The sequence below is a fragment of the Myodes glareolus genome, chromosome 3, assembly GCF_982192425.1.
Source record: "Myodes glareolus chromosome 3, mMyoGla1.1, whole genome shotgun sequence".
In the NCBI taxonomy this organism is placed as follows: domain Eukaryota; kingdom Metazoa; phylum Chordata; class Mammalia; order Rodentia; family Cricetidae; genus Myodes; species Myodes glareolus.
In genome coordinates, this window is record NC_142028.1 from 104,500,497 (window position 1) to 104,513,272 (window position 12,776).

The 12,776-nt window shown below is 41.2% G+C and overlaps 1 protein-coding gene across 1 annotated transcript in view; it reads left to right on the top strand.

The window, feature by feature from the left end:
- Window positions 1–6,608: 6,608 nt before the first annotated feature.
- Window positions 6,609–12,776, top strand: part of Haus6 (HAUS augmin like complex subunit 6) — a 41,895-nt gene continuing 35,727 nt past the window's right edge. Inside the window, 3 exon segments of the mRNA XM_048453029.3 lie at window positions 6,609–6,964; window positions 10,145–10,240; window positions 11,824–11,902. Coding sequence (XP_048308986.3) covers window positions 6,849–6,964; window positions 10,145–10,240; window positions 11,824–11,902 — 291 coding nt within the window. The 5' untranslated portion in view covers window positions 6,609–6,848.

The following is a 12,776-nucleotide window of genomic DNA, read 5'->3' on the forward strand; positions in this document are numbered from 1 at the left end:
TCAATTGAAGAATGGATAAGGAAAGTGTGGCACATTTACACAATGGAGTACTACACAGCAGAAAAAAATAACGACAGCTTGACTTTTGCAGGAAAATGGATGGAGCTAGAAAACATTATTTTGAGTGAGGTAACCCAAACATAGAAAGACGATTATCACATGTACTCATTCATAGATGTTTTTTAAACATAAAGCAAGGAAAGCCAGTCTATAAACCACAATCCCAGAGAACTTAGACAACAATGCAGACACTAAGAGAGACTTACATAGATCTAATCTACATGGGAAGTAGAAAGTAGAAAAGGCCAAGATCTCCTGAGTAAATTGGAAGCATGGGGGACCTTGGGAGAGGATTGAAGAGGAGGGGGGAGGCAGGGAGGGGAGCAGAGAAAAATGTAGAGCTCAATAAAAATAAAAAAAAAGCTGACCATGAGGGAGGGCTTCATCCACAATGACCTCCAAGAAGCCTGCAGATATCTGATGAGCTACCTAACAAATATATTTGGAAACATACTACAATTTATGAATTTCTTTTGTTCTGCAACTGTAAAAACTCCAAGAAGCTGTTTATACTTTCAAACATGGAGGTCCTTGTGCTCAGGGACAATCACTAAGGAAACCAGGAATGTTAAACATGCAGAGTTAACTCTTCAAGGAAAGAAATACATACCATGTTTTCCACCCTGAAGGCTGGAAATGGATGTGGTCAATAGCCTGGTGACTTCCGTGCTATCTGTATAGCCAGACCAAATTTGGCTCCTTCAGACTCTTATCCCAATCAGTCTATAGTGCTAACTTCACCCAGGCCCTCATTGTATACTTTATTTACCTTGAGCCTGCTTTCTCAGGATACTTAAAATGTTACATACATGGATACTATTGCCAAAACCTCCTGTGAGCAATGTCAGATTTTATTATTATTATTATTTTTGGATTTTTGAGACAGGGTCTTTCTGTAGCTTTGGAGCCTGTCCTGGAACTCGCTCTGTAGACCAGGCTGGCCTCAAACTCATAAAGATCCTCCTGTCTCTGCCTCCCAAGTGCTGAAATTAAAGGCATGTGCTACCACTCCCTGGCTATGTCAGATTTCTGAATGAAGACTGGTAGCCTCAAATCTTATAGGTGACCTTCAAACCAACTACAGAATGTAATTTCAAAGGAGCTGGTGCTTTTAGTAAGTCAGGGGGTGTAGACAGAGTTTTCCTGTCCTGTAGTTTCTCTCAAATAAACACACGGAGGTTTATATTAATTATAAATGCTTGGTCAATAGCTTAGGCTTATTACTAACTAGCTTTTATATTTTAAGTTAACCCATTTTCCTTATTTAAACTCTTTCATGTGGTTGTACCTTTATTAACATGGCACATTCATCTGCTTCCTCTGTATCCGGCTGGCATCTTCATACTCTGCCTTCCTTCACCCCAGCATTCTTCTAGTCTGACTCTCCTGCCTAATTTTATTCTGTTCAGCTATTGGACAGTCAGATTCTTTATTAAACCAATCACAGCAACATATATTTACATAGTGTAAATGAATATCCCACGGCATTTCCCCCCTTTTGTCTAAATAAAAAAGGAAGGCTTCAACTTTAACATAGTAAAATTATATACAACAAAACAGCTATCAAGTAAGAATTACAGTTATAATCCAGTCCATTTGTATTTGACAAAACTAGAGAAAATACTCTTTTTTACCTATCTTATCTTGGTGAGTCTAAATTTACCTTTTAATAATAACTAAGAAAAGCTATAAGTCTAACTATCTAGTTTTCAACTCCATCAAAGATCCCAGAAGTGTGAAATGCTACCTAATTACAGGGACATCTGGCTGTCTGTACAGTCCCCCTAGGTTCTTCTGTAATGTTAGGACATCCATCTTTGACCAACAGGTCTAGTATATCTGACAAACATTTCTGAGAAGTAGGAGAGAGAGAGAGAGAGAGAGAGAGAGAGAGAGAGAGAGAGAGAGAGAATAGGCAGATAGGCAGAGTCAGGGAGACACCGTGTAGCTGTTGAAGAAGACAGAAAGAAACCTGGGAACCTTACCAGTAAACCATGAGCCTCATGGTAAAATATAAAATAATAGAAATGGGTTAATTTAAGATGTAAGAGCTAGCTAGAAATATGCTTAAGCTATTGGCCAAAGAGTACTGCAATAATATAATTTCTGTATGATTATTTCAGGTCTGAGTGGCAGGAAACAAACAAGCAGTCTCCATCTTCAAAATGGTGCCCATGGGCTGATTACATCCACATAAAACCCGAGAGAGCTTAAAAAGGAATTCTACACACACACAAACAACAACAACAACAAAAACAAAAAGAAAAACAAAGTTTAGCACAGCTTCGTAGCCGCATTTTTTTTTCAGATGGGCTCTGTTTGTTGGCGGTGAGCAGGGGCACCATGGCACCTTTAAGAGAGGTCTTTCTGACTCAACACTGGCAGCAAGGGCTGTGCAGCTTCTTTACAGAAGAGTTTCCTGGTTCGTGCTGGTTGCATGAACAGCTCTGGCTTTTTCAGGAAACTGAGCACTTAAATGGGGTCTGTGAGCAGCATATTACAAATTGCTTAATGGTGACAAAGACCTGCTGTGGCCCTAGAGCTAAGGCGGTGTGCATGGCTCTCAAGGGCAGTGAACATGCCTCTGCCATGTTGGACTGAATGGAGCCAACAGGCAGGGCCAAAGAGTTGGTCCTAGCCATGCCTGCTTAGCATTTAAAAGAAAAGAAATTGCTCCTGGTTAAAAAATAATTACAGATATGCAATAAAGACTGACTCAGACAAAAACAAACCTCTAAATGGGTCATAGTTTGTTGAAAAATGTATCTAGGCTTGGGAGAGAGAGGAAAAAGAGTATAGACAGTTATAATATAAAAGAGTATAGTCAGGGGCTGGAGAGATGGCTCAGCAGTTAAGAGCATTGTCTGCTCTTCCAAAGGTCCTGAGTTCAATTCCCAACAACCACATGGTGGCTTACAACCATCTGTAATGAGATCTGGTGCTCTCTTCTGGCCTGCAGGCATACATGTAGACAGAATATTATATACATAATAAATAAAAAATATTTTAAATAAAAGACTACAGTTAGTCATAGGTTAAAGGAATAAAGATAATAAAATAAATACTTAACTTATAAAATGTAATAGAGTAAGAAAAATAAGCCACATAAAGATGGAATATACACAGAGAGTCTGGATTATGTATATTATTATGCTTTCTTTGAATTTTTTGACTGTGAATCAGCTAAGTACAGAGAGATTTCATTGTATGGGCTGTTAAGCTAAACCAACATATATATTTTAAAGGTATCTTGACTTCAAAATTTGGGTCTAAGGATATGTTGCTTTGAAAAAGAGGTTCTGCTTTTGTTTTCACAGAGCTTAGAAAGCTGTGTGTTCCTTATGGTTTAATCAAACAAGACCCGCTGAAGCAATGGCTCAGATGGTCCAACATCCATGATGGCCTCAGGACTGCTGGGTGAGATGGACCTACCACACAGGATACCCATGAAAGACCTGGTTAACAGTGCCCCCAGTCAGCAGGAAATAGTCTAGAGAACAACGCCCAAATTCCCTAAATGGTTGTGTATAAACATTTGTTTACATTTAAAGGGGAATATGATATAGAGATGAATACTTTGCATTGGTATGGATCTTGGTTGATTGATACAAGTTTAAGGTCAATTTTGTTATATGTATATTTCTGCTCCTGATTAAGGTGTTTGTGCAGCTCATAAAAATGTAATGTGTAATTAAGAAATACAGGTTAATAGAATGTCATCTATAATAGTCAAACTATAGTTAAGTTAGTTAGGTTTTCTCAGTATACAGTGATAGATTTCAGATAGATAGGTATTCTTCAAATCTTTCAAGGTTGTACAGACTATGACATTTAAAATGTTTTAAGAACTTAGGACTTTTCTGAACAATGAGACACATCTGCTCCTGGCAGTACCAATTTACTTCAAGAGGATAATGAACATCGAAGAGGCTCCTTATGGAGTTTGTTAGTCATTTGGGCAAGAAACTGCTCTTTCCTGGACTGCTTGATGGTATGCTGTATGAACTGGACATGCGGGAACTACAGAAAAATGACTGCCGAACTTGCCTAAAGGTGAGACAGTCTTTCAGGGCTCCTGCTTCATGAAAGAGTCTGGTAGACATTCTGCAGGACACAGAAGAAAGTGACTGACAAACTGCCAATATGGGTGGAACTGTCTTTGAAATTTCTAGCTTCATGGAAAAGTCTGCTGGATGCTATGGGCCCGTAGTCTGAAGATGGATGCCCCAATGTTACAGAAGAACTCTGGGTGACTGTCCAGGCAGCGAGATGTCTCTGTCAATTCTAGAGTTTTGGAAGTTGCTTACAATGTACTTTCTGTTAACTTAGGTAATATTATGTCCTTCTGGGGTCTCTGATGGTATTGAAAAATAGAAAGTTATAATTATAGTTTTATTTAGCTATAATAAAAAGATAAAATATTGTAACTAATTCTTGCTTGATACTTATTTTGTTATATATAAGTTTACTATGTTAAAATTAAAATCTTTCTTTTTATTTAGACAGAAAAGGGGATGGGATTCCCTTCTGTATGCTGTGAATATGTTTTATTATCATTGTTTAATGAAGAAGCTTCTTTGGCCTGTGGCAGGGCTAGAGCTAGGCAGGAAAGCTAAACTGAATGCTGGGAGAAAGTAGGTGGAGTCAGAGAGATGCCATGTAGTTGCTGAAGGAGACAGATACCCTGGAACCTTACTGGTAAATCATGAGTCTCTTGGAAATATATAGAATAATAGAAATGGCTTAATTTAAGATGTAAAAGTTAGATAACAAAAAGCCTAAGCTAATAGGCCAAGCAGTGTTGCAATTAATACAGTTTCTGTGTTATTATTTCTGGTCTGGGTGGCCGGGAAATGAATGAGCAGCCTTTGTGCTACACATCTATTTTCATTGGTGTTTGGTCCCCTTGCTCTGAAAATACATAAACTTTTAAATGTAACATACATATCTGCATTAATACAAATATAGACTGTGCATTGTACATAAGTCAAGCCAAAGGTGATTTTTTTTTTGCTATGTGTTTGAGTAGGTTAAATATACATCACGTGTCTTGTAGCTCTTTTAGGTTTATTTCTTTATTTTTGTAGCCAGGATTTTCAGGAGTTCTTCCTTGATCAAACCTGATTTTCTCTAACCTGATTTGAATCAAGGTCATCCTCCCCTGGAAAGGGAGTTCAAGGCTAGAAGAAGCTACAATAAGCCCTCACACATTCACAACCTCCACGACCAAAGAAATGATGTTATAAATTTTGTCACGTACCAGGATGAGGTGAACAATAAAGAACTCTGCTGGATGTGGTGGCTCTGGCCTGTAATTCCCACAGAAGGGAGGCAGGTATAGGATTACAGCAAGTTCAAGGCTAGTTTGGGCTATATATCGAGTCCCAGGACAGTTAGATTTACATAGTAAAACCATGTGTTAAAGAGCTGGGTAGTGGTGGTGCAGAGGCAGACAGATTTCTGTGAGTTCGAGGCCAGCCTGTCTACAAGAGCTAGTTCAAGAACAGACTCCAAAGCTACAGAGAAACCCTATCACGAAAAACTAAAGATCTGTCTCGTCTACAGAGAGAGTTCCAGGACAGCCAGGGCCACAGAGAAAAACTCTGTCTCAAAAACAAACAAACAAACAAACAAAAAAACAAAACAAAACATCCACCCCACAAAACCCACAAAAACCCAGACTGTGTGTTATGGTCTGAGAGAGCCCCAAATAAGACCAATAGCCACATATGCAATAACAAGAATACTTTCTTAATTCCAACGTTGGGGTGGCACTTGGCGACCACTTAAAATGGTTACAAGCTCCTTTTAAGGGAAGTTAGGGGAATTCCAGTGAGGAGGGATTGATCTGGGGCTGATTCATGGGAGAAAGATTAGTACTGGGACCTTCCAGAGGCAGAGTGGGGAAAGCCATCTTTAGTTATCAGGAGACTGGGGACACCTCGTAAGCCAGCAAAGGGGCTTTGGGGGCCTTCTGAGCCAGCAGAAGGCTGTGGTTTCTCTGAGGACCGTCTGTTTAGGTCTGTCCCATTTTAGGGACCCGAAACTCAGGCTTAGATTTCTGTCAGGCTACTAGGAGAGCTTAGTCTGCGGTTGCGCATGCCTTTAATCACAGTACTCGGGAGGTAGAGGTAGGTGGATCTCAGTGCAGCCTGGTCTACAAAGAGAGTTCCAGGACAGTCAGGGCTGTTACATAGAGAAACCCTGTCTAGAAAAACCAACCAACAAAAAACTTTAAAAAAAAAAAAAAAGGTGATTTGTTCAGGGCCATACACTTGTGTTACTCACAAGCGGCTTAGTGTAGCTTTTACCGAACTAACAGTAATCACAACCTGAGCAACAGGAATCTTAAATAAAACTCTCAAGGATCCGGAACGGATATCTTGTGTTCTCAGCAAAATACCTATTAACCTGGAGCAGGTCGCTGACTACGCAGCAGTGCTCTGTGGGGCTTGTAGTTTTCTCAGTCGGAGACAGGGGCGCATTGCATGGCGGGAGATAGAGTCCTTTAAGGAAGACCAGCCCCGGAAGTCCTGCGGCGCAGGCGCACTGCACTCTTCGTAAGCGCGGGAGTATCGGTTTGCGGGCAGGGCTGTATTCGCTGGCTTGGTTTCCTGGGTGCGTTTGGCCTTTTGTGCTGCTATGGCTTTCAGCGTGGAGGTAGCGGGCGACCGGAGCGGAGGGGCTACCGTCCCCGCGGGCTGCCTGTAGGCGGGGTGCAAGGGTCCTCAGGGTCGCCGCGGCCTTCGCCTTCCTCCGTCGCCCGAGTCGCAGTGCCCACCGGGAGAATGGATTCGGCTTTCGAGAAGCGTCACCTCTGGATGTACCTGCAGGCGCTGGGCTTGGATCCGAGCTGGGTCGCCGCCGTGGGCGGGAAGATGTTGTCTCAAGCGCACCTCGGAGAGTAAGGAGACCCGGCCGTGGCTCGGTCCCGGGTGGCCGGTCACTGGCGGCAGAGCTCCGCGGCTGCCGGCCTGTGGCGGCCAGGGGTGCGGGGAACGCCTTAGGGTTGTCCTGCACGGCCTTTATGGGCTGCAGCTGGAGGGAAGCGCGGGGGAATTAGCATGCAGCGCCTTTTAAGTAGTTAGCTGTGGGTTTAACTTCGAATCGAGGAACCAAACAGTGTTACAGCTAGTAAAAAAAAAAAAAAAAGTGGCATAGTATTAAGATGAAAATCAGAGGACGCCACCCTCTCTTTTGCCGCTTCTTTTATTGTGACTCAAAAGGAAATATTTTGTTTCTATTTGTGTTCTCTAGACCTGGGCTTCTTAGACTTCTGATTTCAGACCCTTTTTCCTCTTTGGAATTTGTTTTTTAATGATTTCTTTTTATTTATTTTAGCTGCATTGGTGTTTTGCTTGCATATATGTCTATGCGAAGGAGTCAGATCCCCTGCCACTGGAATTAGACAGTTGTGAGCTGTCTTGTGGGTGCTGAGAATTGAACCAGGGTCTTGGAAGTTTATTTAGGTGTCGATGTGCCGTGTTTTAATAAAATTCCAGACGGTTACACAGAGACATAGACCGCATTTTTTAACATCAAGCATTCTGTCAAAGGTGTTGATACTTAATCAGTAATCCATAATCCCAATGCTTGGGAGGCAGAATTGCTACAGGGTCGGGGCCGGCCTCCAATTCTAGACCAGCCATGACTACGTAGTGAGGCTTTGCCCCGACACTCGAGTCTCAACATTAGTCCGAAGACAGGCTATTTTTGATACTTAACACCCTGCCTGAGGCGTGATAGGAGGGATTCCGTTATGAAACTCTCGTGCCGCAGTAAAAGCAGGGAACTTGATAGTAAAAACATGGCCATTACAACATGCGGTAGTCTTGAGTCTGCCACGATGTTTCAGGTAGCTCTTGGGGCTGAGTGGTGGCATGCACAGCCCAGAGTGCGTGCGTGTTGTTTAGAGCCAAGGCCGTGGTGGTATTGTGTGGTGCATCATGGGCAGACACCACAGAAACTTCCTATTACCAGATGCATGTTCAGAAACATACTGTTCCATTTTTCAGGACCCTCACATTCATCTTTGCTTCCTTAATATATAGGGTTTTGCAACTTGAAGTTTCCAGAAACAGACTTGGAGGCAGTTGCGTTATGTTTCTCACCAAGGGCAAGAAGAACTTGGGATACCTTGGTTATCTTCCGTAGCCCCCATCTATCTGTTTTGTTTCTTTTTTCGAGACAGGTTCTTACTTTATAAATGTAGCTCTGGCTATCCTGGAATTCACTATATAATAAGAAGACCAGGCTGGCCTCAAAACTCACAATTATTCTGTCTCCTCAGCGCTGTGATTAAAGGTGTAAGCCCCTACACCCAGTTTGTTTTTTGAGACAGTGCCTTACTCTGCCCAGCTGGCCTTGTGCTTGTGATTATCCTCTTGTTTCTAGGTCTCCTGGGAGAGGAGTCAGAGAGACCGCCTGCCTCTGTCTCCCGAGTGCTGGAATTTGGAGGCGTTGTTTTCTCAGTCTTTAAATATATGTGTTTATGTGTGGAGTCAGTTCTCTCCTGCCACCGTGTGGGTCCCAGGGCTAGAACTCAGGTAGTCAGGCTTGGTGGCAAGCACCTTTCCCTGCCGAGCCACCTAAACAAAGCACTACATATGCTAACAGTAGTAACTCCTAAACAGCCAAATCAAATCAAACCTAATTACAACTTTGAGGGCTAATGTTGTGTCACATTTACTTAAAAACAATAAATTTTATTCACATATACGGCAAACTTTGTTTGTTATTCTATGAATTTGTAGTTTGTGTGGGCATATATTTGTGTAACCACTGTTCTTATAAATTTGAACATACTGAGCTAACCTAGTTGTTCTAGTCCAAGGTGTTTGTCTCAAAGACTTCATTTTGAAAGTCTCGTGAGTTTTGTTAGCGAGTGGAATAAAGGGGAAGTAGAGTTGCATAATTATCCCCGTTTGAATAAATTGACAGGTGGAGGTGATACATGTGTTCATCTTACAGCTACTTGTTGAGTGCAGTGTCCCACTGGGATATTTTTGGGAAGGGGCATTTTTTTTAAGCGTCTCTAGATTGAAGTTTTGTATGTAAAACGAGGACAGTCAAATTATTGAACTAATACAGCTTAAGAAAATAGTATAGTACTTCGAAGAATTCAGGATAAATTGCTCCATGTAAAAGTGATAAAATAGGGCTGGAGAGATGGCTCAGAGGTTAAGAGCATTGCCTGCTCTTCCAAAGGTCCTGAGTTCAATTCCCAGCAACCATATGGTGGCTCACAACCATCTGTAATGGGATCTGGTGCCCTCTTCTGGCCTGCAGGCATACACACTGACAGAATATTGTATTCATAATAAATAAATAAATATTTTTTAAAAAAAGTGATAAAATAATGTCTGACAAATACCAAGTTCTCAAAAATGTTAGCTGCTGTTATGCTACTTAGTAAAGTCAGTCAGTGCTATCTTCATCATGTCAGGGCGTATTCTCTTCCTATTGATCAGCTTTTCTGTCCCTTTATGTTTAATGGTTCATAGCAGTAAAGCAAGTGCTAGTTTTCTATTTGGATATCTGTTTTTATAATCTGAAAATAAAAGCTTGTTTTTACTTTTCCAGACAGGGTTTCTCTATGTAACAGTCCTAGCTGTCCTGGAACTCTCTGTGTAGATCAGCCTAGCCTTGAACTCACAGAGGTCCTCTTGCCTCTGCTTCCCAAGTGTTGTTTTTTTTTAAAAATATTTGTTTATTAAATATAGAATATTCTGTCAGTGTGTATGTCTGCAGGCCAGAAGAGGGCACCAGATCCCATTACAGATGGTTGTGAGCACATGTGGTTGCTGGGAATTGAACTCAGGACCTTTGAAAGAGCAGGCAATGTTCTTAACCTCTGAGCCATCTCACCAGCCCCCAAGTGTTGGTTTTAAAGGTGTGCGCCACCACCGCCTGGCTGTATGTTTTTTCTTAATGGAGTATAAAGTGTACCTAAAAGAGAAAAATTAATTCGCATTGACCTCCTGAAGAGAACGAACAATACCAGTTTGAGTGCAATGCTTAGTCAGTTTGATGCTGCATAGCTTTATTAATCGTTTATCTTTGCTTCTTTCATTTTAAACCACAGGAACATGTTTGACAAACTGAACCGTGACGCCTTTCATGTAGTTTCTTATTTTTTGTTTCAAACACTGAATGAGTCTCTTGCCAAAGACGTTTTCAGGTAGGAAAAATTATTTTGTTTTCTCTTTTAGTCATTCTCAGATTTGAAAATAGACTTCCAACTTTGGCCATTATCTTGTTTTAAATAAATGTGATAAAATTCTGGTGTGAGCCTTAGAAATGTAGTACTTAACCTTTTTATAGCTGAGTGAGGATTTGGGGGGTGCGTGCGCTTATATTAAAAGTTGCATATTTCATAAATATAGATTTTGTTCTTAACATTTGTTTCTGCTGTTTTTAATGCTCTTCTTCTGATGGGAGGAGTGAGACAGGGTCTCACTTTGTCACTCTGGCTAGCTTGGAATTCACTGTATACTGTGTAGCCCTGGCTGTCCTGAAACTCACTCTAGACCAGGCTGGAGTTAATTAATTGGAGTGATTAATCTCTTAATCACAGAGATCTGCCTGTCTCTGCCTCCCAGTGCTGGGATTAAAGACGTGTGCCACCATGCCTGGCTGAAGCCTTTTAATCCTATCATATGTGAACCTGTGGGGGGTCATTCTTATTTCAGCTACCACTAGGGGTTTCAAATAAAAATAATTTTTTATTCTGTTTTGTTTCCCCCGATTAAAAACTTTGGTGTAAAACACGAAGTTCTGAAAACTTCTGTTTTAGAACATGTAGAGACAGATATAAATGTCATTCCTGACCCCACTAAGCCCAGAACATCACTGCTAACTTTCTAGCCTTTTAGTCCTGTTTCCTGTACATGTTCTAGTTTTTTCTTTTCTTTTGTACTAGGGATAGAGTTTGCAACCCTGTGCTAGGCATGCACTCTCCTACTGAGTTATAACCTCAGCATCGGCTTCCTCCTGTGAATAGAAAACATGTTGTAAAAGTACAAACAGCTTGATTCTTTTTTAGGACTCTTTTTTTGTTATGTCTCCCCCCCCCCCCCCCCCGACAGGGTTTCTCTGTGGCTTTAGAGCCTGTCCTGGAACTAGCTCTTGTTGACCAGGCTGGCCTTGAACTCACAAAGATCCACCTGCCTCTGCCTCCTGAGTGCTGGGATTACCATGGCCCAGCTTTTTTGGGACTCTTTATGTAGCCCTGGTTGCCCTCGTACTCCCAGAGATCCTCCTGCTTCTGCCTCCCTTCTGCAGGCATTAAGGGCATACACTACCACACTGGATAAAAGCTTGATTCTTTAAATAAGTATTTATGTCCCAATACATACTTGGGTAAAAAAGATTATTGAAGGAGTACTAGGTAAATTGTAAAGTTACTATTTTTTTCTTTTTAATGAATAGGAACTCACTATTATTCCTGGCTGGCTGATACTCTAGATTTTAACTCACAGAGCTCCTCAATTCTAGGATTAAAGGCTTGCACCAAGACTGGCTTATTTTTTGGTAAATTTCTATAATATGTAGTTATTTATAATAAACTGAACTCAGCCTACAAATATTGACCTAAGAAAAAAAGAACTATTTTCTCAGTATTTTTAGTTGAGTCAAAGAACACTAGTTTAATTAATTTTGCTTTAATGTTTCTACTGTGGGGAATAATTTTCATGTCTTTTAAATTTTGCTAAGTTTGATTTTTGGGAGGGTTCATTCGTCTACTGCTTTTTTGTTTTTAAGAGATTGCTGGCCTCCATTTGACCAAAAATATGACGTGGAGTTCCGGAAACATTGCTGTGAATGGTTAAAAGAAATTTCTGTAAGTATTTTCTTTGTAAGATAGGAGATGCAGTCTTGAAGGTTCAGATGTGCCTGCAACTCCAGTGCTTGAGAGGCAGGAGGCGCCATCAAAGTTCAAGGCCAGCCTGGGTCTTTGTGGTGGGTACCAGGCTAGCCATGGTGACATGGTGAGACTGCCTTACAAAAATAAGCAATAAAATAACCACAACAAAAATCCCTTAAGGCTGAGGATATAGCTCAGCAGGTCACTTTCCTAGCATGTGTAAGTCCTCTGTTTCCTCAGCGGCACTGTAACAAACCATCTAAACCAAACCAAGAACAACAAAACAGGCTGCTTAATTACATTATTTTTTTTGTAAAAATGAAACCTGTGTGTGTGTGTCTGTATAGGTCAGAGGTTGATTTTGGATTGTCTAACTTAATCGTTTATTTTTATTTATTGAAACTGGATATCTTTCCTGTCTCTTTTTCTCTCCCCGCCTTTTCTCTCTCTCTCTTTTTTTTATGGGGTGGGGTGTCTTTGTGTAGTGCAGGCTGATGAAGAACTTACTCTTTAGACCAGACTGGCCTTGAACTTAAAGATCTGCCTCCCTCTGCCTTCCAGGTACTAGAATTAAAGATGTGTGCCACCATTCCTGGCCAAAGCTGGTTCTCTTGCTCAGCATGGAGCTTGTCCCTTACTGTTGGTCTTGCTGGCCAGCTTGCCACTGTAAATCATGTTTCTGTTCTTCCAGAGTTCTGAGATTACAGACATATGCTATAGTCTGGCTTCTTTTTTCATTCTGGGAGTTTTATCTACTGAGCTATCTCCCTAAACCCCAAAGTGAAAGATTTTATTGTGTAACTCTGGCTGGCTTGGAACTATGTAGCTGGTCTTAAGCTCATAGAGTGCT